Here is a 22,933-nt window from a genome sequence, read left to right as displayed (position 1 = left end):
AGGACTGCAGGCTGAACCTTTAGCTTCCGTGCTGCCATGGAGTGGACTCAACAAGAGCTGGGATTCCATATTCCGTTTACATTTCTATTCACTTTTTAGACAGAGCCTTGGGGTTATCCTTGTGGAGTTCGGGGCAAGAGCAGGCACTCAGCAGCCTCTTCTTCGCACCCACGACTTCAGCGGAGCAGGGTGGGGTAAAGGGGCTCCCAAACCAGGGCGGTGCACAGCGCTTCTGCATCTTCCGACGCTTCAGGCCCGGGTACGCGGTCAAGGGCGGGCAGACGGTTCCTTCAGTCGATGATTCATCACCTTGGGGTCAAGATCCAGACGGGCGGGGGGCAGGGGGAGGAAAACCACCCTAGGAATCCGGCCGCGTGGCTTCTGTGCGCAGGATAGCCAATCACAAAGAGGATGGCGGGCAGGGGGTGGCACCCTCGCTGGTCCGGGCCGATTCATTGGCTGGCGTCCGCGTCACTCCGCAGAGCCACGTGACGGCCGCGGCCGCCGGCGTGAGCGCCGGCGGTTCCTTCCGCACCTTTCGGCGGGCGTGTTCCCCCCTCGGGCCGCCTCGTACCCGCCTGGCCGGGTCCGCCTCCTCGGGAGGCTGGGCCATGGGCGGGGAAGGGGCTCGCCCCGTTATAGGGACGCCAGTTCGGGGCCGGGCCCTGTGGAGCCCTTTGCCTGGCTGGGGTGGTGGTTCGGCGGCCCGGACCCGGGAGGTGAGCGGGGCCAGGGCGGGCGGCGGCGGCTGTCTAGGCCCCTTCTGGCGGGGTGGGCGGCAGCCCCGGACTCCGGCAGAGCGCGGGGCGTGCGGCGGGCTTGGGACCCGAGTCGTGTGGGGAGGGAGCCTGGTGCATGTCAGCGAGCGCCTCGTCGAGGGCCCGCGACGGTTCCCGCGCCGTCCACGTCCCCGAGGATCCTTCCTGAGCCGTGGTATCCCGCGGCCGGACCCAGGAGGGAGGCGCTGCCGCCCATCACCCCGGACCGGCGCCGGGCCTGGGGAGGAGGCGAGCCTCTGCTTATCTTGGTGATTCAGAACCAGCCCTCCGGTTAGGCACGCGCATGGCTGCCACACACAGACACTCGAGTGGGAATTCTTTGTGGGTAAAAGGGAACACGGAAGGCAGACAGGCGGCCAGGACCTTGCCTGAAATGACACAGCCAGTCATTTGCAGAGTTAGCACTTGTGCCCAGTTCTTCTGAACTTGAATGTGGGGCTGCGTTCACCATTAGGGGGTTAACGGTTCAGAACTTGAGTTCCTTTCTGACACTCACTCCAGTACCCCTCCCCAGCTTTTTTCTGTCTGTCGGTCTCCCTCCCCTTCCCTCTCCTTTCCCCTTTCCTCTCTCTCTGATATGGGTTAGGGCCTGGGTGCTGTTCCTGACCTGCTATTGCTGCTGTCGTTCCTCCTCCTCCTCCTCCTCCTTTCCTTCAAGGCTTGTACTCTATCACTTGGGCCATTTACTTTTCTTCTGGCTGTTTGTGTGTGTGTGTGTGTGGTTGATTGGAGAGAAGAATCTCACAGACTTTTCCTGCCCGGCTGGCATTGAACCATAGTCCTCAAATCTCAGTCTCCTAAATAGTTAGGATTACAGGTGTCAGCCACCTGCACCGAATATATGGCTCTTTTTTGGAAGGAAATGGGGATTGGCGCTAAAGCCCTCACATGTGCTCTACCATTGAGTGACGCTCTACCATTGAGTGACGCCCTCCTGTCCATGCATTTGATGCTGATGATGTTTGGTGGCACTGCATTTTGAACTCAAGATCTCATTTTGTTAACTTGAGTCATGCTCCTGGATATTTTTTCTTTAGTTTATTTTTCAGTAAGTGCCTTCATATTTTACCCAGGTTGGTCTTGAACTGAACTTCTACTTCTGCCCCCTGCTTATCTAGGTGTGGGCCACCACAACTGGACTTTATGGTTGTTTATATGAGCTCTTGAACAAGTTGATACTCAGAGTTGTGTTCAGAAATTATTTTTGAAAACTGGAGCCTGGTACCAGGGGCTCATGCATGCAATACTAACTACTCAGGACGCTGAGATCTAGAGGGCTGAGATTCAGCTTAGGCAAAAAAGAAAAAAAAATGTCCTTGAGACTCTTATTTCCAAAATAATCACCAAAAAAGTAGGGTTGGGGGCATGGCTCAAGTGATCAGATGCCAGCCAAGCAAGAACATGTGACCGTGAGATAAAACCCCAAGTATCAAAAAAAAGGATAGAAGGAAAGAAGGAAGGAATGAAGGAAATTGTATCAATAAAAAAAAGAGTCAAAGTAAAGTTAGCAAGAAATTAATCCTTTTTGTTTTTTAAAAATCAAGAAACTTAAGAGTCAGAGATTAACAGCTATCATTTCTTGAGTATTTACATGTCATACGGTATGCTAGATATTTTACTTGTGATAAAACAACCCTGCAAGTGCTTGATAATGATCCCATTTCACAGGTCAGAAGATGATGCTAAGTGGTTTTTCACCCATTCCATACAGCTGTAGGACAGCATAGCTGGGATCTGAGCTAATATGACTGGCAGAACACACGCAGAGATTCACTAACTGTCCCTAAGCTCACTAGTTCAGCATCATTTGTTTGCAGAGATGTGGATCTCAACCCTGGGTTTGCTGGGGACAGGCCTAGGAATCACTGTTTTAACAGCTCTATTTGAAAATCATTGTGCAGTACTGTGATGTGCTGCCTCCTAGAGGAAAATCTAGAGATGGGCTTTGGGAGATCTCCAAATTGTGCCTGATGAAGGTAAGCTTTGAGAATAAACATTACACTTCTAGTGAGAGAAAGCCAAGATAGATGCTTGTAAAATTATAATTTCTTGACACAGCTTGGTTTTAGGGAGACAGTTGGTGAATCCAATGAGAGTGGAGAAAGTAATTCCTTTTTTCCTTTCTGCAGACTTGTTAAACTGCCCTTTATCCATCCATTTACCCAGCAAATATTTGTGAAGTACTTAATAGGTACCAGCCAACAAAGCAGTCCAAATACAGTTTCAATCAAAAGATCAGGTTATTGCCCTCAGGAGAAAGATAAATGGTGAACTGCAGAGGAAATGAAGGAAGCCAAAGGGGTAAGAGTGCAGGGCAGTAGCAGGTGCAGGATGCGGTTAAGATGGCAGTGGTGCTGGCATAGATACTGTGCCTGGGAACTGATTGGTAAACTGTCATTTGCAAAGACTGAAAGAGAAGGGTTGAAGCTGTAAATATAGCTGCTGGAGGCAGAAAGAAGGTATGGGGAAGCCCCAGCTTGCTTGCTTTGACTTCTGTCAGGGATACTAATTAACTCTACCAAGCATTAGTTTTCCAAACGTAAAAAGTCAACTGTTACAATATATACATATATATGTACATGTATATATGTATATATTCACAAAATTAGTCTTAGTCTTGAACCTTTTGCCAAACCCACTCTAAGCAATTTTGTGCTTTCACTTATTAAAATTACTAATAAAACTCAGGAGGAGCTGGGTGAGGTGACTTACACATGTAATCCTGGTGACTCAGTAGGCTGAGATCTGAGGATGGCAGTTCAAAGCCAGCCTGGGCCTAAAGTCTATGAGACTCTTATCTCTAGTTAACCACTAGAAAACTGGAAGTGGCGCTCCAGGGATAGGGTGGTAGCTTGAGCTAAAGAGCTCAGGGACAGGCCCAGAGTTCAAGCCCCATGACCAACTAAAAACAAAACAAAAAACAACTCAGGAGGCCAGGGGTGGTGGCTTATACTTACTTATTATTCCAGCTACTTAAGAAAGGGAATGGGGAGGATGCTCATTTGAGGTCAGCTTGGACAAAAAGTTAATGAGACTCTTATCTCAACATTGTAGTTTCTGTCTGCAAACCCACCTACACAGGAAGCATGGAGAAGGGGAGGAGCATTTTCTGAGGCTGCTTCCTGCAAAAAATACCTCAAGACCCTATCTGAAAAAAATAACCTAAAAGCAGAAATGGCTGGAAGTATTACTCAAATGATCAAGAGCCTGAAATCAAACTCCCCATTGCCAAAAAAAAGGGTATTTTTAAAAGTAGCTAGCCATTGATTAGTACTTTGAACTAGCTCCTAAAACACATCGCAGAGAAATTAATTTGGAGGCAGTGTGGTTTGTTTTGTTTGTGTGTGTGTGTGTGTGTGTGTGTGTGTGTGTGTGTATGTACGAGTGTGTGCCTGCTTGGACTCTGGACCTTGCACGTGCTAGGCTTTTTCCACTCTTGACTAGTCCTATACCACTTGAGCCACACCATTACTTCCTGCTCTTTGCTGACTAAGAGTCAGCTCTTGTCTGCCCTAGCTGGTTTCAGGGTAGCTTCAGCTGCAATTTTCAGATCTCACCCTTCTGAATAGCTAGGATCAATGCCTTGCTGCAATATTTTTTTTTTTTTGCCAGTCCTGGGCCTTAACTCAGGGCCTTGACACTGTCCTGGGCTTTCCTCAAGGGCAGTGCTCTATCACTTGAATCACAGCACCACTTCGGACTTTTTCTGTGTATATAATACCGAAGAATTGAATCCAGGGCTTCATGCATGCTAGGCAAGCACGAGGCCATGATCCCGGCACCATAGATTTTTTTTACAGGCCTGGGGCTTGAACTCAGGGCCTGAGCACTGTCCTTGGGGTTTCTCGAGGCTAGAACTCTACCACTTGAGCTATAGCACCTCTTTCGACTTTTTCTATATATATATGGTACTGAGGAATCAAACCCAGGTCTTTGTGCATGCTAGGCAAGCACTCTGCCACTAGGGCAAACTCCCAGCTGCAATATGGTTTTTATAGAAAGGAAGTAAACTTGGGAATTAGAAAGTAAGATTTGAGAGTCTGGTACTGCTAGATGAGCAAGTAGCTGAACCCTGCTTCGTCTCATACTGGGGAATAGGAGTTCATTCTCTCTTCTCAGTTTGTTAAGGAGCAGAGTAAAAGATGTGTACAAGAAACTATATAGTTACGTGCTCACAGATGTACATTATATTATTTTTTTCTTGGGTAATATTGTTATTTTTGTCTTAGTTTGGATTTAATATTAGAAACAGTATGTAATAATATGCAACGATATAAGCCTGATAATGGTTCTTTTGTAATACAGACAAATGAACACTAACTGTGGTAACTGGAAAATAGGGATGCTTTCTCATTATATTTACTTAAAGCTTAGATGTTTCAGGTAAACAAACAAATGTTCTTTTAGTAAAAAAAAAATAGCTGGAGCCATACACTCCAAGTGGAAGATGTTGAGTCAGAGCTAGGTTATGTAGCGATCAGGATGACTGGATGCCCATCTATAATTGAGCTATAATTGAGACATGTTAACTTGACTGCTAAGCAGTTATATTTAATATAAGAAGTTTAATTCACCAGTACCCTGTGGCATTTGAAATGAACCTTGTAGGATTAAAAAAATGAACCAAGATAAAGGAGTTGACAGTGTTTCTCAGTGGTAGAGCACATGCTTAACACAGCAAGTCCATCTTCCACCTTAGTACCTAAAATGTGGATAGCTGAAGGTAGCAGGAAATACAAGAGTACAGCACAATGGAAGCAAAGGCTCATAGGTGCCATTGGTGGTGGGATCCTTGTGAATGGAGGCAAAGAGGCAGTGATGGCTCATTTGTAGAGAAGTGCTGTAGATTTTGTATGTGTGTGTGGTCTGAGCAACTTGAATTGAGGGCCTAGGTGCAGTCCCTGAGCTTTTCTTGCTCAAGGCTTCCAACTTTTTAGAAGTTCATGAAAAATTAGGTCTCATAGATTTTCCTGCCCAGTGAGGCTTTGAACCTCAATACTTGGATCTCAGCTTTCTGAGTGGCTAGGATTACAGGCATGGGTCACCAGCAGTCAGCTCTGCAGGGTTTTTTTGACAGTCCTGGGGGCTTGAACTCAAAGCCCCGGAACTGTCCTTGAACTTTCTCAAAGCAAGCACTCTACCACTTGAGCCACAGTACCACCTCTGGCTTTTTCTGTGTACGTGGTACTGAGGAATTGAACCCAGGGCTTCATGCTGCTAGACAAACAGTCTACCACTAGGCTACACTCACAGCCTGTCTTTGCAGATTTTTGAGGCGCATATCCAAATGGCTGGCTACATATTGTTAATGATTACTTCTTTTAGAGGCAGATGGAACAGTGGTTAAAAAATGTAGGGTCAATGAAGTGTTGAATAAGTATGTCTGCAACTTTTAGATGGTTCATAAAAACCATTGTTTTTATGTGGACTGACTGTCTTAAGTTAGTAAAATGTTAATAATTGTTAAGTCGTTGAACTGTTAACATAAGCAGGCTATGAATGTCCAGGTGTCCCTGAATTTTTCCTTGACCTTTTCTGAAGACTTGTAAGAAGAATGGGTTTGAATCAGACAGGCTTATGTTGAAACCATGGCATTCTGCCCCTTGTATGCAGCGTCAGTTCTGGAAAATTATTGCCAGATTGCGTAGTCTATGTCTATTCCAGCTTGGTTTGGATTTTTCCATTTTAGAGGATAGACTTATTAGTATTTTTGATATGAAGAAGACTTTCACAAACTTTAGTTCTCTATACTATTTTGCGAGTTTTTGTAACACTTGATTACACCAATAGAGAACTGAGCTAGTTACTAGAGGAAAAAGGTTAAGGGTCCGGCTATTTGATTCGCAGCTCCAGCTCTGGTGCTTTTTTATTCCTTACCCTAGACTCTGAGTCATATTTCATACCTCTAGCTGTACAGTCCTGTGATCCAAAACCAGGTTGATTTTTCTTCTGATTCTTGTTGCATATTAAAAGTGGTTACGTAAGAATGCATGTAGAAACATGTATGTATAACACATAATAGTCACGGCAGGTTATGAAGCTTTCTTTTCTTCTCTCTTTTTCCTTTCTCTCTCTCTCTTTTTTTTTTTTTTTGCCAGTCCTAGGCCTTGAACTCAGGGCCTAATTGCTATCCTTGGGTTAGCAATTGAGCCACAGCACCACTTCCAGCTTTTTCTATGTACGTGGTACCAAGGAGTAGAACCTGGGTCTTCATGCATGCTAGGCAAGCACTCTGCCAGTAGGTCCACCTCCCTGCCCTTTCTTTTGCGACAGTGTCCAGGCTAACATTGCACTGTTGATCTTTCTGCTTCAGCCTTCTGAGTGCTGGGTTTACACCATCATGCCCACTTTCAAGCTTAGTTTTAAATGGCCAAACCTTCTTAGGAAAAGAGATTATATCAGATGTATCCTCTGAAGCTATCATAGTTTTGCTTTACCATCATATTTTTTAAAATGTTAGGAAGGTTTTATTTTAGAATAACTGGGTTAAAGTAGAGAAGAGAAATAACTTTGTTTTCTACATTAATCAATATATAATAAACTATGTTTACAGAGGTCTACATTAAGTATATGTGTTTCTCTGTGTATGTATGCAGTAATTACCATTGCTCTTTGGTCATCTTTAATCCTCTTCCCTCTCCACACCCTATTCTGAAACAACCTCTGATCCATCTTTCTTGTTGTTATATTTACCTGTAATCATACAGTATATATTCCTTTTTGTGTCTGGGCTTGTACTGTACAAAATTATTTTGAGTTTATCAATGTTGTGTTGTAATTTATCCCTTTATGTTATTCCTAATAATTTATTGCCAAACAGTAGTCCATACATGAATATAGCTCCATTTGTTTATTTATCTCTTGAAAAACATTTTAGGTTGTTCCCTGTTTGGTGCTATAGCAGACAAAACTGTCTCTTTTGATGTTTTCAAGTCTTGAGTTATATTGAAGAATGTTTATTTTCAAATATTTCAAATATTTACTGATATTTTTCTGTTGGAGAGTTTTCTATTCTGACATGGTCAGAAAATACATTTTGTCTGAAAAGGATTGTTTTAAATTTATTTGTTTTTTTAAAAAAATATGATTTACCTGAACCAGTATTTCATAGACACCTGAGGAAAATCTATATTTAGTTGTTGGGTGGGATGATGTGTGTGTGCGTGCGTGTGCGTGTGCGTGTGCGTGTGCGTGTGCGTGTGCGTGTGCGCGTGTGTGTGTGTGTGTGTGTGTGTGTGAAACTCAGGCTCATCAAGAGCATTGCTCAAATCTTCAAAATCCTTACCAATTATATTGTATTTTATTTATCTGTTCATCAGTTGATGGACTATTGGATTGTTTCTACCATTGGTGGTTGTGAGAAATGCTGCTCAGAACATTGGTATGTGTGTGTGTGTGTGTGTTTACATTTATTTAGGTTTTCTTTTATTTTCTGAAGTATTAAAGATTGAACTCAGGATTTTACACCTACTGGATGAACCATTCAGCCAGTCCAGGGTCTTATTTTATTTAAGCAGTTGAACAGTCTTTTTTTTGGCAGAGGCGGGAAGGTAGGTGAGCCATGTTGCTTGAACTCTGGACCTGAGCACTGTCCCTGAGCTCTTTAGCTCAAGGCTAGTGCTCTACCACTTTGAGCCACAGCACCACTTCAGGCTTTCTGGTGGTTAATTGAAGATAAGGGTCTCATGGACTTTCATGCCTGGGCTGGCTTTGAACTTTGATCCTCAGATCAAAGTAGCTAAGTTGATAGGCATGAGCCACCAGCACCTGGCTTTATCCTGTTCTTTTGTTTTCATTCTTTAGTTGTACAAAGGAGTTGCCATTTAACAAAGCCATTTCAGTCTGTCTTTGTCTTTTTTTTTTTTTTTTGTCAGTCCTGGGGCTTGAACTCAGGGCCTGGGCACTGTCTGTGAGCTTTCTCAAGGCTCTCTATCTCTTGAGCCACAGCACCACTTATAGTATGTGGTACTGAGGAATCAAGCCCAGGACTTGCATCCTAGGCAAGTATTCTACCACTAGGCCACACTCCCAGCCTCAGTCTGTCTTTTAATTGTCGTATTTAGACTGCTTATATTGTGATCATTTATATGATTGGATTAAATTCTGCTAACTTGCCAGTTTTTTTTTCGTTTATTTGATTTTTTTGTGCCTTGAGTTGAGAGTTTTTTTTTAAATCATACCATTTATTTCCATTATTGACTTACTTATATCTTCAAAATGTAGTAGTTACTCTAAAATTTACAATGTAATTGTTTCAGTACTGGGGATGGAACCTGGGGCCTTAAGCATGCTAGGTAAGTGTTGTACCAATAAACTGTATCCCCAACCCCCCACAATGTACATCATTAATCATACTGTTTTAAGTCGGGTGCTGGTGGCTCACACCTGTAATCATAGCTACTCAGGAGGCTGAAATCTGAGGATGGTGGTTCAAAACCAGCTTGGGCATGAAAAGTCTGTGAGACTCTTATCTCCAATTAACCACCAGAAAACCGGAAGTGATGCTGTGGATCAAGTGGTAGAGTGATAGCCTTGAGCTGAAGAGCTCAGGTACATCACCCAGGCTGTTCAAGTCCCATGACCCACCAAAAACAAAAAAAAAAAAAAAAATTATAGGGCCAGGAGTTTGGCCTACTGGTAGAGTGCTTACCTAGCATGCACCCAACACCTGGGTTCAATTCCTCGGTACTACATACACAGAAAAAGCCAGAAGTGGTGCTGTGGCTCAAGTGGTAGAGCGCTAGCCTTGAGAAAATCCAAGGACAATGCCCAGGCCCTGAGTTCAAGCCCCAGAACTGATTTAAAAATATTATCCTGTTGGGCCAGGGTATTGTAGCTGGTGTTAGAGTGCTTGCCTAGTATGCATGGAACCCTGGGTTCAATTCCTTGAGCAAAAAAGTGTTCAAGGACAGTGCCCAGGCCTTCAATTGAAGCTCCAGGACTGGCAAAATAAAAATTATACTGTTTTATTGCTTTTTTTTTTTGACAGTTTTGAGGCTTGCTAGTACTCTACCATATAAGTTACAGCACCACTTCCAACATATTCTGTGTATGCAGTGCATGCGAGGCAAGCACTCTACCACTAGGCCACGTTCCTGGCCCCAACAATACTGTTTTATATCTAATACTTACAGTGTCCTCTTCTTTTTTGTGTTATTGTTACAGATTTATTTTATATGTGGATTTTGCCCAGCATTGTCTGGGTGGCCAAAATAGTAACTGCTGACCTAGCCTGCCTACCATCTTGGAATAATACCTTGGCTTTCCATTTCTCTATTCTCTGCTTTCCAACTCTCAGACAGCAAGGAGAAGACAGAGGCAGCAGCCACAGTAGAGAGAAAGAAGATGGCAGGACCTCTGCCAGCCAGGGCAGCTAGTATCATACACAAAACTAGGATAAGCTAGAAACACAGGGCTACAGTTCATCCCATCCTATATTGCTGTTTAGGAGTTAGCAACAGGGGCTGTGAATGTGGCTTAGTGGTAGAGTGCTTGCCTTGCATGCATGAAGCCCTGGGTTTGATTCCTCAGTACCTCGGAAATAGAAAAAGCCAGAAGGAGTGCCGTGGCTCAAGTGGTAGAGCAAAAGAAGCTCAGACAGTTCTCATGTCTTGTGTTCAAGTCCCAAGACTGGTAAGAGTCAGCAGCAGCAGTAGCAGGTAATCAAACTCAAAGGCAGGCAATGGAAGGCATTGGTGATGCAGAATTCTCCATTGATGAAGGAGCCTACATGTGCAGCAAAATTATCAAGCCGTCTTGGTCTAGTACACGATTTGGACCTGATGGAGAGACTTTATGAAACAAATGATCTTTAACTATTAATGGCAGAACCCAAAGGTCATATTCTCCCTCTCTCCCTCCCTCCCTCCCTCCCCCTCCCTCCCTCCCTCCCTCCCTCCCTCCCTCCCTCTCTCTCTCTCTCTCTCTCTCTCTCTCTCTCTCTCTCTCCTCCCTCCCTCCCCCTCCCTCCCTCCCTCCCTCCCTCTCTCGCTCTCTTGCTCTCTCGCTCTCTCGCTGCTCTCTCTTTCTCCTCTTCTCCGCCCTTTTGTTCCAGTACTGGGGCTTAAACTCAGGATCTAGACTTGGTCCTTTAGCTTTTTTTTTTCTCTTGAGGCTGATACCTCTACTACTTAAGCCACAGTTTCCGTTCTGGCTTTTTGGTGATTGATTGGAAATAAGAATCTAAAGTTGTTTTCTCCTGAGGCTGGCTTCAAACCATGATCCTTGTATCTCAGCCTCTCCTGAGTAGCTAGAATCACAGGTATTAGCCACTGATACCCAGCTTCATTATTCTCTTGACTGGACCTCCACTAACTATTCCAGAAAACAATATAAAGCTAAAATAATATTTGAGTACTTGTGCATCCCTCATATATTGGTACACAGACTTTTCTTGCCTTAAGTCTATCCTGGATGTTAAGACAGATAGAACAGATGCTGACTGGCGTGGTTAAAGTGCAGACAGTGCCACTCATGTCATTCTTATGGTTGAAGGGTGATTAGCAGCTATATTAAACACATCCGATTGCAGAATGATCTATAACTGTTTACTCAGTAACTACAGAGAGTCTAGGAGGTAGAAATACTTCAAGATCAATCTCTAGAAACTGCTAAGGCAGTAAAGAGTGCTGTAGTAAGGCCTGCCTAGAGTAAATTCAGCAATGACAAAAATGGGTCAAAGTGAAAAAGCATTGACTCAATGTTATCTCAAAGAAAGAATTTTCCTTTGATGCAGTTATGAGAGTTTCTTGGGAATTGAAATCTTTTTCATCCAGAGTTTGCTACACACTTTTCACATCTTATCTCAGAAGTTGTACATGAAGAAATTGAGAGTTTTTCTATTGATGTCTGATGTCCTATAGACAAGACTAACATTGTTCAGGAGGTTCATCCATGTTCCTGGTTTTGACTTGCAGAGATTTCAAACAAACAAGCTGTAGCTTCCAAACTAAAATTGAGGATTTAGGTGGTGGTAGCTTGAAACAAAAGCCAATTGCCATACAAGTTGTTTCAGACCACATACAGTCATAAGCAGTTTGGTTTGGATGCTTGATGGCTTCCACAGTTGAGCTCTGCAAAGTGTCCAAGTGATAAGGATTATAAAGAAATTGGATCTAACATTTGTTTTCATAATCTAGTGTCTGCAGTTATATTGTAAACTTGACCTCTTAGTTTTATGAGTAGATAGGTGGGAAAGAAAAGCTTCCTGATTACCTGTTTTGTTTAGATATCTGTTTTTAAGGTTTTAAACCTGACCTGAAATAGTTAGGTCAAGCATGATTATAAGAAATATTTTAATAATAATGTCATTGTAAAGATTTAAAGAGAGGCAAAATGAATATTCTTTTTTAGGCTGAATGATCAAATCACCTGTAACAAAAATGAGTTTGAGATCTGTTTTTGCTCTGACAGTTTGTGTAATATTGATTTATCTAAGATTTGATGGGGTTTATTGGTATGTAGGCAGTTCTGTAATTCTTGAATTTTATATTTTTAAGTTATTATTTATATATTCATATTTTTTACTCTTTGAGGAGAAAAGTCCCATTATTCCTCGAGGTATTTTTGTGGTCAGAGGAGAAAATGGGGACCTACTAGGAGAAATAGACTTGGAAAAGGTGAGACACCGCTGCAACAAGTGTCTATTGGAGAGATCCTAGAAGAACAAAGGGTAGAACAGCAAACCAAGTTGGAGGCTGAGAAGCTGAAAGTTCAGGCCCTTAAAGATTGGGGTCTCTCCATTCTCTGAGCAGACACTCTGGATGAGTATTAAGCTCTTTTCTCGGAGGTTCTCATTCTTTGTGATCAGGGGCTGTGTCACTGACGGAAAGTGAAATCCTAGTCACCTCATACATTTAACCAGAGACTGGACTTCTGAAAAGTTATTTTTATTGTTAATTCTGTCACATATGTAATATGAAGAAATCATGGCGTTTTATTTTACTTAGTTTAAATAAGAAAAATCATTGTTTAAGGAAACAATGGCAGGAACTCCTTTCACCACATGTCCCTGCAGAGCCGGCAGCTGCATCTTTATTTTGCTTTTCTTCTCCCAAAGAAGAGTTTATGGGACACATTCTGTATTTCTTTGTAAATTGTAAATAAAATATGAATCTCATATTTCCCTTAAAAAACCTGGGAAGAAAACCCTCCCTATAACGCACATGCGTGTGTGCGTGTATATGTGTATGTGTGTGTGTGTGTGTGTATCGTAGTACAGTGCTGCTGGTAGTAAACTGTTAGTGTTTATTTGAGGAGAAAAATTGGGGTTTCACCAGTTGGTGAGCTGGTGAGTTGAACTCAGAGCCTTGCACTTGGATGACTTACTTGCTCATGACTGGCATTCTGCTGCGTGAGCCACATCTCCAGCCTAGCATTTTCCTGGTTAATTAGAGACAGGATCTAGCAGACTTTTTCTGCCAAGACTGATTTTGAAACAATGACCCTGTACATCTTAGCCTCCTAAGTAGCTAGAGTTACAGGCATGAGCTACTGGCAACTAGCTTGAGAAAGTTTATTTCTCCATAAATAAAAGTACTTTTATTTCTAGGTAGACTTCTGCATTGAAAGTTATATTTCTTTTTTCTTCTTTGAGCAGTACTGGAAGTTTGTTTTGTTTTGTTTGCCAGTCCTGGGGCTTGGACTCAGGGCGTAAGCACTGTTCTTGGACTTTCTCAAGGCTAGAGCTCTACCACTTGAGCCACAACACCACTTCTGCCTTTATCTGTATCTATGGTACTGAGGAATGGAACCCAGAGCTTCTTGCCTGCTAGGCAAGCACTTTACTACTAGGCCCACTCTCAGTCCACACACTGGAGTTTTAATTGAGGGCCTTGACTTTACTAGGCACATACTCTCCTGCTTGAGTTATTCCTTCAACCTTTTTTTGCTTTAGTATTTTCCAAGTAGAATCTCACGTTTTTGTCCAAAGCCAACCTTAGACCATGATCCTGCCGTCTATATCTGTTTGGCATACTTTGATTGATACTATTATGTCTAACTTACTGATTGCTAACTTTTTCGTTTGGAGTGTCTTCAAACTGAGATCCTCTTAGTCTTTGCCTTCTGAAGTAGCTAATATTGTAGGCACAAGCTGTCATGCATAGCTAAAAGCTTATTTCTGTATTTAAGATAGCATTCTATCATCTCCCCTTCATTTTGCCCAGGAAATTGGCTATAGCTCTTGCTCTTTACTCTATTTCATTGTAAATAATGACTAGTGTTTTCTTTGTCTTCAGAATTTTCTGTCTGTTGTTTGTAGCAGACAGAATATGTATAGGTGCAGTGTTTTGTTTGGACTATATTGAGTATTCGCTGAGATTCTTGGGTCTGTAATTCAGAATCGTTCAATTTTCGTTTTAGAAAATTCTTGGTCATTATAATATTCAAATGTTTTGCCCATTCTCTCTTCTTCTTTAAGGAATTCTTATGATGTGCTGTGGCTTACACTGGTAACCCTAGCTCTTCAAGAGGCTGAGATCTGAAGTTCATAGTTCAAAGCCAGCCTGAGCAATAAAGTCTGAGAGACTTTTATCTCCAATTAATCACCAAAAAACAGAAATGGAGCTGTGGGTCAAATGGTAGAGCACTAGTATTGAGCCAAAGAAGCTCAGGGACAGTGCGCAAGGCCTGAATTCAAGCCCCAAGACCAACACAAAAATAATTTTTTTAATGTGTCACACAGCTCTAGGATGATGTTAAACTGTTGATGTAGGGATTTCACTCTATTCATAAATTCTTTGAGTTTAGTTCATGTCTATTGACCTGCATTTAAGTTCATTCATTTTTTTCTTTGCCTTTGTCAGTTTACTGATTATCCTATTATTTTTATTACTTCTTCATTAATAGCATTTTTAATATTTCTTTTTCTTACCTTAGTCTTGGAAAAATTTCCTGACCCAGAAATTACCAAGAACTGCTCCAAAATGGGCCATAAGAACTAAACTCAAGAGAAGACAGACCAACAGACCACAGTTACGCTTGAGGAACAAAGAGCTTCTGGGTGCATCCACCAGGCCGATTGATTTGCTCAGGGTCAGTAGTCATAGAAATCTAGTCTTTATTTCCCTTTTCAGCTTCACAAGACCATTAAACTATGGTTCTGCTATTGTTGGATATAAACACATTCATGTATCTTGTGTTCTTTGAACAGGGCATAGGGTCTTGGATTGTGGCACCGCAATAATGTTAGATTTATAGAACCTCACAAAGGTCTATTTTTGTGTAGTTTCAAAACAGACAACTTCCTGAGTCCTCCCTCTATTTTGTCTCTGTCTGGACACTGCCACTAACTTGTTTCATTTTTTTCATTAAACATTTTGTGAGCCTGCTGCTGTCTGAGAGTTACTGCATTCTGCTTGGTGATCAGTACGCTGGTGTCCTCTCATGCACGAGCTGGGGCCTCTTGCCCGCAGGAAATATAGTGCTTAATATGCTATTGCAGATGCAAAGGTCAGGGACACAGGGAGGATTGCTTCATTTGAATTAACTTGCTTAATGCTTTGTAGAAAGGGTACCCGTTTTGCTAGGATTAAAAAGTAGTTAAAATCTGGATAGGCTGAGCTGGCTGACCGTTGTAAGTAAAGCTCACAGCCTGTGTAAAGACCTTGTCTTATGTTTACTTAACAATTCACATTCCCACGGTTTGGTTCTTTCCCCTCCTCTTTGACTACTGTTGCAAGATGTGTTGTCCCTTCTACCATTTTTATTACTTTTGTCTTTGTTTTCCTGTAGCTCCAAATGGATAGGTTTCTCCACTTGTTCTGTACTCTAGGACCCAAAAATGTAGCATCACCTTGATAGTCTCCAAAGGGAAGTTAAGAAGAGCATTATTCCTCTTATTACTATTGTTCCTCTCTTTAGCCTGTGTTGCAGAGTGTGTGTTTCACATAGTCAGGTGACTCTGCATGAAAAGGGCAGATCTTGCCATCTTAGAACCCAGTGGAACGGACCAAAGCCTTTCCTCACATGCAGTAGTCATTGCCCCCCTACCCGCTCTTGATACTTGGTAAGCTTCAGCACCTCTTAACAGCTTCATTCCTCATGGCTGCTTAGCAAGGGACTGCTGCTGAAGCATGCACATGTGCTCTGCCCTGCTAAAACATCGCTGAAAACATTTTTCTTTGTTCTGCAAATGTTTTTTGTCTACTTATTTTCACCAATTATTTCAAAAAGGACTTGTAATACTGTCTTCCTTCTCTCTCCCCCTCCTTCTCCCCCATCCTCCCTCCCATTCTCTCTCCCTCTCCCTCTCCCTTTGTGTTGCTTATGGGGACTGAACTCCGGGCCTGAGCACCATCCCTGAGCTCTTCAGCTCAAGGCTGTTGCCCCACCCCTTGAGCCACAGCCCCACTTCTGGTTTTCTAGTGGTTAATTGGAGATAAGAGTCTAATGGACTTCAGTGCCCAGGCTGGCTTTGAACCACGGTCCTCAGATCTCAGCCTCCTGAATAGCTAGGATTACAGGTGTGAGCCACTGCACCTGGCCTTTCTTCCTTTTTATCAAGGTCTGGTAGGTAGGAATGAAGGTTTAAGACTATATCCTATTTTGCAGTGGATCTGGGAGGTAAAGAAAATTAATAAAAATGAAAGAAACATAGGAAGAAGACCATTGATAGAATTTGGTAAGTCTTTTGACCAGCTATCCTAATAACTTTGCTGGAGGAAACTGGACAGGAGTCGGGCACACGGGGAGAAGATACCTTGGTAGTTTACACTGTTAGGAAGTCTGTACCACCCAGTGATTTTCTTTGACTTAGATGTGTATAGTTAAGTGTTCTGTTCTGTTTCTTCCCCTGACTAAGATGAAGGAGGCTCAATTGAAGAAAGCTATAAGATACATACCCCCAAATGAAATTCCTCTTAACAGCAAATAAGACTTTTCATATGTGTGAGCACCAAGAATTGCTTTTAAGGTAACACTATGTATTTTTTCGGAGGTAGGAAGCTAAACCATCTATCTCCAGAAATGTCTTCAGGAAGTGAGGAACAACGTGACCTTTCACCAAAGGCCTCAGATGAAAGAAAGGACAGTTTTTCATCCCTGGAGACCGAAAAAGAATCAAGCGTTGACTTCAGGCAACTTGAGACGAATGATCAATGCAGACCTTATTGTCGGATCCGTATGGAGCGTCAAGAGCAAACAAATACCAGCATCAAACAGTTTATCATCAGAAAGCTACAGAAGAGTTGCCAGTGTAGCCCGACCAAAGCCAAAAATATGATTTATGATTTTCTTCCTGTTCTGCGGTGGCTCCCAAAATATGACCTCAAAAAAAACATTTTAGGAGATGTCATGTCTGGCTTGATTGTGGGCATCTTACTGGTACCCCAATCCATTGCGTATTCCCTCTTGGCTGGCCAAGAGCCTATCTTTGGGCTGTACACGGCTTTTTTTGCCAGCATCATTTATTTCCTATTCGGTACCTCCCGTCACATCTCCGTGGGCATTTTTGGAGTACTGTGCCTTATGATTGGTGAAGTAGTTGACAGAGAACTGCACAAAGCAGGCTATCTCCCTGCTGGCATCGCTCCTTCTTTTGGAGTGATTTCCAATGAGAGCACATTAATAAGTAACATGTCAGACATGATATGTGACAAGAGTTGCTATGCAATTAAAATTGGCAGCACTGTGACCTTTCTCGCTGGAGTTTATCAGGTAAGAAATGATGAAACAATTGGATATTTCTGGAAAATTTAATGACTATATTAGATCTCTGATCTATAAGGGATTCTTAGGTGTCATAACAACGCTATTTAATAGATATGTCCTCAAGATATTTGAGTGGTGAAGACAAAATTCAAATCCTTGACTCCACAAGTGAGGAAAGGCAAGGCTGTCCTTCTTTCCTATCTTAGACTGTCTTAACCAGTGAACTTGAGACAGCAGGTTGAAAAGGTTCAAACCAGAAAATCTCCTTGGATACCAAGTAAACTCCTTCATTTAGTGTGTGAGGAAACATTGCCTTAGCTTGCGATGATGTGTCTGGCTGGTTATTGGCAGAGTCAGAATGAGCAGCCAGGAAGGATGGCAGGTCATAGCCTCGGGAGGGAGGGAGTGCAGGTTTTCGGATTCCGCATTCCCCCACCTTCCTTAGGATTGCTCCAGTGAGTGACTTCTACCACGTGTGGCCCAAATGGGGACTGCTGGGGAGGGCTGCTGCTTCCTATTATCATCCAGGAAAGAGGATTAGGAACTAAGTTCTTCTTGGTTCTCCCTTAAAATCCCCTGAAGTGCCTGTTGTGGCACTGCCTGTTAGCATGCAGTAGTCAGGGCCAGAATGAGACCTCTGTTGTAGTATTTCTGGAACTTACCAGGGAGGGGAGGAGTGGTACTTACTCTCTGTGGTGATGGCTCAGGGAAGCAGAAGGCAGGGTATGCACACATGAGTTTACTACTCAACAAGAAAGGGAAATGTGTAGTAAACATCTGCGGAATTAGGAAAAGATACATTTAAAAGGAGTATTTGTAAGGATGCTACAGTATTAGTATTAACATGGAAGACAGATGGGCACATATATCCTAGATAAGAACAATTTCACTATATGAAATTAGTAACTTTCAGAGTAAATTTTAAAAAACTTTGATCCTGTTCATCTCATTCACTCTCTCAAAAGCAATGACTTGTAAGGTATGATTACCTTTTCATCAGAACTTAATTTTTATAATCAGAAAAAGTAAAATTAAACTTTCTTTTAGCCAGTGCTGGTGGCTCATGCCTATAATCCTAACTACTTAAAGGCTGAGATGTGGAGGATAACAGTTTAAGACTATCCCAGACAGCAAAATCCATGAGGCCTCATCTCCAAAATAACCAACAAAAGTAGGACCAGGGTGTGGTTCAATTGTAGAGTGCCAGCCTAGCAAGCTGATCCAGTGTAAGACTTTGAATTCAAACCTATTATTGTCAACAAAACAACTTAGTTTTACAGTAATGGTTTATAACTTAGAGAAAACTACCATCTCCTTCCCACCGTCTTCTCTCCCTCCCCCACCCCCCTTCCCCATGCTTTCTGCCATATTGGGGGTTTTAAATTCAGGACTTCCTGCTTGCTAGACATGTGCTCTTCTGCTTAAACCATACATATGGGCTTGTTTGCTTTAGTTATTTTTCAGACAGGGTCTTGCATTTTTGTCCAATGCTGGCTTTATACCACAAGCCTCCTACCCATACTTCCTGCATAGTTGGGATTATAGGTATACCACACCTAACTTGTTGGTTGAGATGAAGTTCTCACTACCTTTTTTCTTGGCCCCCAACTTGGCCTCCTGAGTAGCTGAGATTATAGGCTTGTGTCATCACTCCCTGTACATGCTTTCCCAGTTGGAAGAATTTTCCAATTTGAGTTTTTAGTTTTCTTCTGGAACCTTGAGGATTTTCTTTTTGGAAGAAAGCTGAACCTGATACAAGTTTCAAGAAGCACTGTGTGAGATGGTAGGAATCCTGAATGCTAGTCTCAGCTAAGCTAGTGAATAACAGCGTGATCTTGAGCAGGTTTCCTATCCTTGTAAAATGAACGATTTTGACATATGATTACATTATTCCAGCTCTGATGATCTGACGGTTTATTTTCTTATAAGAAATGACAAAATAATGCAGAGTTTAGAAGCTCTTTTGCATTTAAGTTTCCTGCTTGTGTGTCCTCCTTTGCAGGTAGCCATGGGCTTCTTCCAAGTGGGCTTTATTTCTGTCTACCTCTCAGATGCCTTGCTGAGTGGATTTGTCACAGGTGCCTCCTTCACAATTCTCACCTCCCAGGCCAAGTACCTCCTGGGGCTTAACCTTCCTCGGAGTAATGGCGTGGGCTCACTCATCACTACCTGGATCCATATCTTCAAAAACATCCATAAGACCAATCTCTGTGACCTCATCACCAGCATTCTTTGTCTTTTAGTCCTTTTGCCAACCAAAGAACTCAACGAACGCTTCAAATCCGAGCTCAAGGCACCAATTCCTACTGAACTCATTGTTGTTGTGGCAGCCACATTAGCATCTCATTTTGGAAAATTAAAAGAGAATTATAATTCCAGTATTTCTGGACACATTCCCACTGGGTTTATTCCACCTAAAGCTCCAGACTGGGGCCTAATTCCTAATGTGGCTGTTGATGCAATTGCCATTTCCATCATTGGGTTTGCTATCACTGTATCCCTCTCAGAAATGTTTGCCAAGAAGCATGGGTACACCGTCAAAGCCAATCAAGAAATGTATGCTATCGGCTTCTGCAACATCATCCCTTCCTTCTTCCACTGCTTCACTACTAGTGCTGCTCTGGCAAAAACACTGGTTAAGGAATCGACAGGCTGCCAAACCCAGCTTTCTGCTGTGGTGACTGCCCTTGTTCTTCTGCTGGTCCTCCTGGTAATAGCTCCTTTATTCTTTTCCCTTCAGAAATGTGTCCTTGGGGTGATCACTATTGTAAATCTCCGGGGAGCTCTTTGTAAATTCAGAGATCTGCCCAAGATGTGGAGAGTTAGCAGAATGGATACAGTTATATGGTTTGTTACCATGCTGTGCTCTGCTCTGATAAGCACTGAAATAGGCTTGCTCATTGGGGTTTGTTTTTCTATGTTTTGTGTCATCCTCCGCACTCAGAAGCCAAAGATTTCATTGCTTGGCTTGGTGGAAGACTCTGAAATCTTTGAATGCATGACTGATTACAAGAACCTTCAGACAAAACCAGGTATCAGAGTTTTCCGCTTCATAGCCCCTCTCTACTACATAAACAAAGAATCCTTTAAATCTGCTTTATACAAAAAAACTCTAAACCCAGTCTTGGTAAAGGCAGCCCAGAAGAAGGCAGCAAAGAGAAAGCTCAAAGAGGAAACAATGACTCTCAGTGGACTCCAGGATGAAGTTTCTGTGCAACTTTCCCATGACCCCATTGAGCTGCATACTGTAGTGATTGACTGCAGCGCAATCCAGTTTTTAGATACAGCAGGGATCCAAACGTTGAAAGAAGTTCGCCGAGATTATGAAGCCATTGGCATCCAGGTGCTGCTGGCCCAGTGCAATCCCTCTGTGAGTGATTCCTTGGTCAGAGGAGACTATTACAAAGAGGACGAAGAAAACCTTCTTTTCTATAGTGTATACAAAGCAGTGGCATTTGCAGCAGAATCTCAAACCCAGAAAGGACTTTGTGTTCTCAATGGTATAAGTTCAGTGGCCAACTGAGATAAAGTAGATGGAAGAAAAAGAATGCCTAGGCAATAGATATAATTTCAGTGTGCAACATTTTCTGCTGTGGAGCTGGAAATCTTTGCACACATGAAATCAGTTCTTCCTTTGAAGAATGTTTGTATATTTTCAAATGAATCAGAGCTGATAGTTGGGCAGAAACAAAAAGGAAAGAATGCTGTAGTTTCAAGCTCTTGTGGAGATATGAAGTATTCCTGGGCGCAGTCAGTATCTACTGAATTGAACCACCTTACTTCAAGAGTATACATTTGGGCTTTTCCTCTAGAGGGAAATGGGTGATGTTGAGGTATGCCTTAGAAGTGTTGAAACCCTGGGCTGGGAGCATGGCCTAGTGATAGAGTGCTTGCTTTGCATGTACAAAGTCCTGGTTCAATTCTTCAGTACTATATAAACAAAAAAAATGCTAGAAGTAGTGCTGTAGCTCAAGAGGTAGAGCACTACCCTTGAGAAAGCCCAAGGACAGTACCTAGGCCCAGAGTCCAAGCCACAGGACTGACAAAAAAAAGTGCTGAAACCTTTGCTTGGCTCTGTGGAGAAGGAGGGGAGAAGGCAGGAGAATTGTGCCTGCTTTCCATGCCAGCAGGTCGATCAGCCAAGTTTATTCTTAGCAGTATCTCTGTCTCCAGACGGAAGTAGCATCTCCAGCTTTTAGCAGAAAGCACTGTCCTTCCTCCCCTTATAGTCTCATGAGAGATCTGATGACAGGTTTGGCACATCCTAATAGCCAACCTGACATGCACAACACCTATTGTGAACACCTGGACACACCATTTTATCTAGGGTAAATAATAAGCAGAGTTAGAAGAAACCATGGGAGCCCTCCTTCCTTTCTGAAAATGTATCTGTTTTAGCTTCCAGTTTTTTTTTAGCATGCTTTCCTAGTATTGTTGTTGTTATATCAGCCACATGTCAGACAAAACCATATACTAATTCAGCAGTTTCTTACAGCATTTTAAATGAGTTTGTGGCACACTGTCACAGACAGATTTCAGAAAGGAATGAGTGACGGTTCCCTTAAGAATTACGGTCCTCTCCCCTCTTCCCCCAAGGGGTATTTTAGCTAGGGTCTGCTGGGGACAGAGTTTTTCTTACATAAAAGTTGCTGGGGAAAAGATGTGCAGAAGTGTGCAGTGACATGAGTAATTTGTAGATGTTCTAATGCGGATGCTTGCTGCCATGCACCCTGATGCTCTATAATAAGTGATGATGACAGATTTAGAAGCATCACATGACACTCATGAAACTCAAGTTCTAAGGGTCTATTTTTTGCTAGCTGCTTACAGATAACCAATTGAGGAATAGTTTCCATGGAAAAGCATGACTATCTGATGTTGAAAACTTATTAAATGTTTAGGCCTTAGCAGGCAAGAGAAAGCGGGTTCTCCAAAGTTAAGGATAGTGGATTTTATGTGAAATTATCCAAGCCTTAAAAAAATGATTGCCAAAGTACAAAATCATTTTGGCCTGTTCTTACAGTTTAAACAGTTTTACATATTGATGAAAAACAGCACCCTTTTGTAGGGGTCCCATGGTATTACAAGTATGCATATCAATTTAGCTTTCTTGTTTGGTCTATAACTGTTCAGCCTGTACTTCTTTTCTCTTGGTAGAGCTCGCCCATTTGTTTACAGGGACAATACTTTCTGTCTGTTTGAGACAGTATGTAGATTTGTCTGGTCCTGAACCTGCAGTCCTGCTGTTTCAACTTTTGCAATGTTGGAACTACATGTGAACCACCACACCCAGTGAAAATACCTTTCCATTATCTCAACAGAGCAGTTTCTGAATAGAAAAATCTGGATTTCTGTCTTCTAAGTCATTAGGTTATAGTTAAATATAACATGCAAATGAGCTTGTCCCAAGGGATTTTTTTTCCCCTTTATTTTTCTTTTTTTTAATGCCAGTACTGGGACTTGAACTCAGGGGCCTAGGTGTTGTCCCTTAGCATTTTCATTCA

At 42.4% G+C, this 22,933-nt stretch overlaps 1 protein-coding gene across 2 annotated transcripts; it reads left to right on the top strand.

Annotated features, from left to right (window-relative positions):
• The first annotated feature begins 552 nt into the window (after positions 1–552).
• Slc26a2 (solute carrier family 26 member 2) lies at positions 553–22,730 on the top strand. Of its 2 annotated transcripts, none has more exons than XM_090331239.1 (4): positions 553–719; positions 14,658–14,813; positions 16,721–17,435; positions 19,432–22,730. In XM_090331239.1, exons 3-4 carry the CDS (start codon positions 16,746–16,748, stop codon positions 20,950–20,952), a joined length of 2,211 nt encoding a protein of 736 aa, XP_090187365.1. In that variant the 5' UTR covers positions 553–719; positions 14,658–14,813; positions 16,721–16,745; the 3' UTR covers positions 20,953–22,730. The 2 variants fall into 2 exon arrangements, with proteins under 2 accessions (XP_090187365.1, XP_090187366.1); XM_090331240.1 differs by lacking the exon at positions 553–719 and adding an exon at positions 2,789–3,080.
• Positions 22,731–22,933: the final 203 nt, after the last annotated feature.

The sequence above is a fragment of the Megascapheus bottae genome, chromosome 4 (genome assembly GCF_031878675.1).
Source record: "Megascapheus bottae isolate mThoBot1 chromosome 4, mThoBot2.hap1, whole genome shotgun sequence".
Taxonomy (NCBI): Eukaryota; Metazoa; Chordata; class Mammalia; order Rodentia; family Geomyidae; genus Megascapheus; species Megascapheus bottae.
Note: the sequence above shows the minus strand (reverse complement) of the source record. Positions and strands in the feature narration are given on the sequence as shown.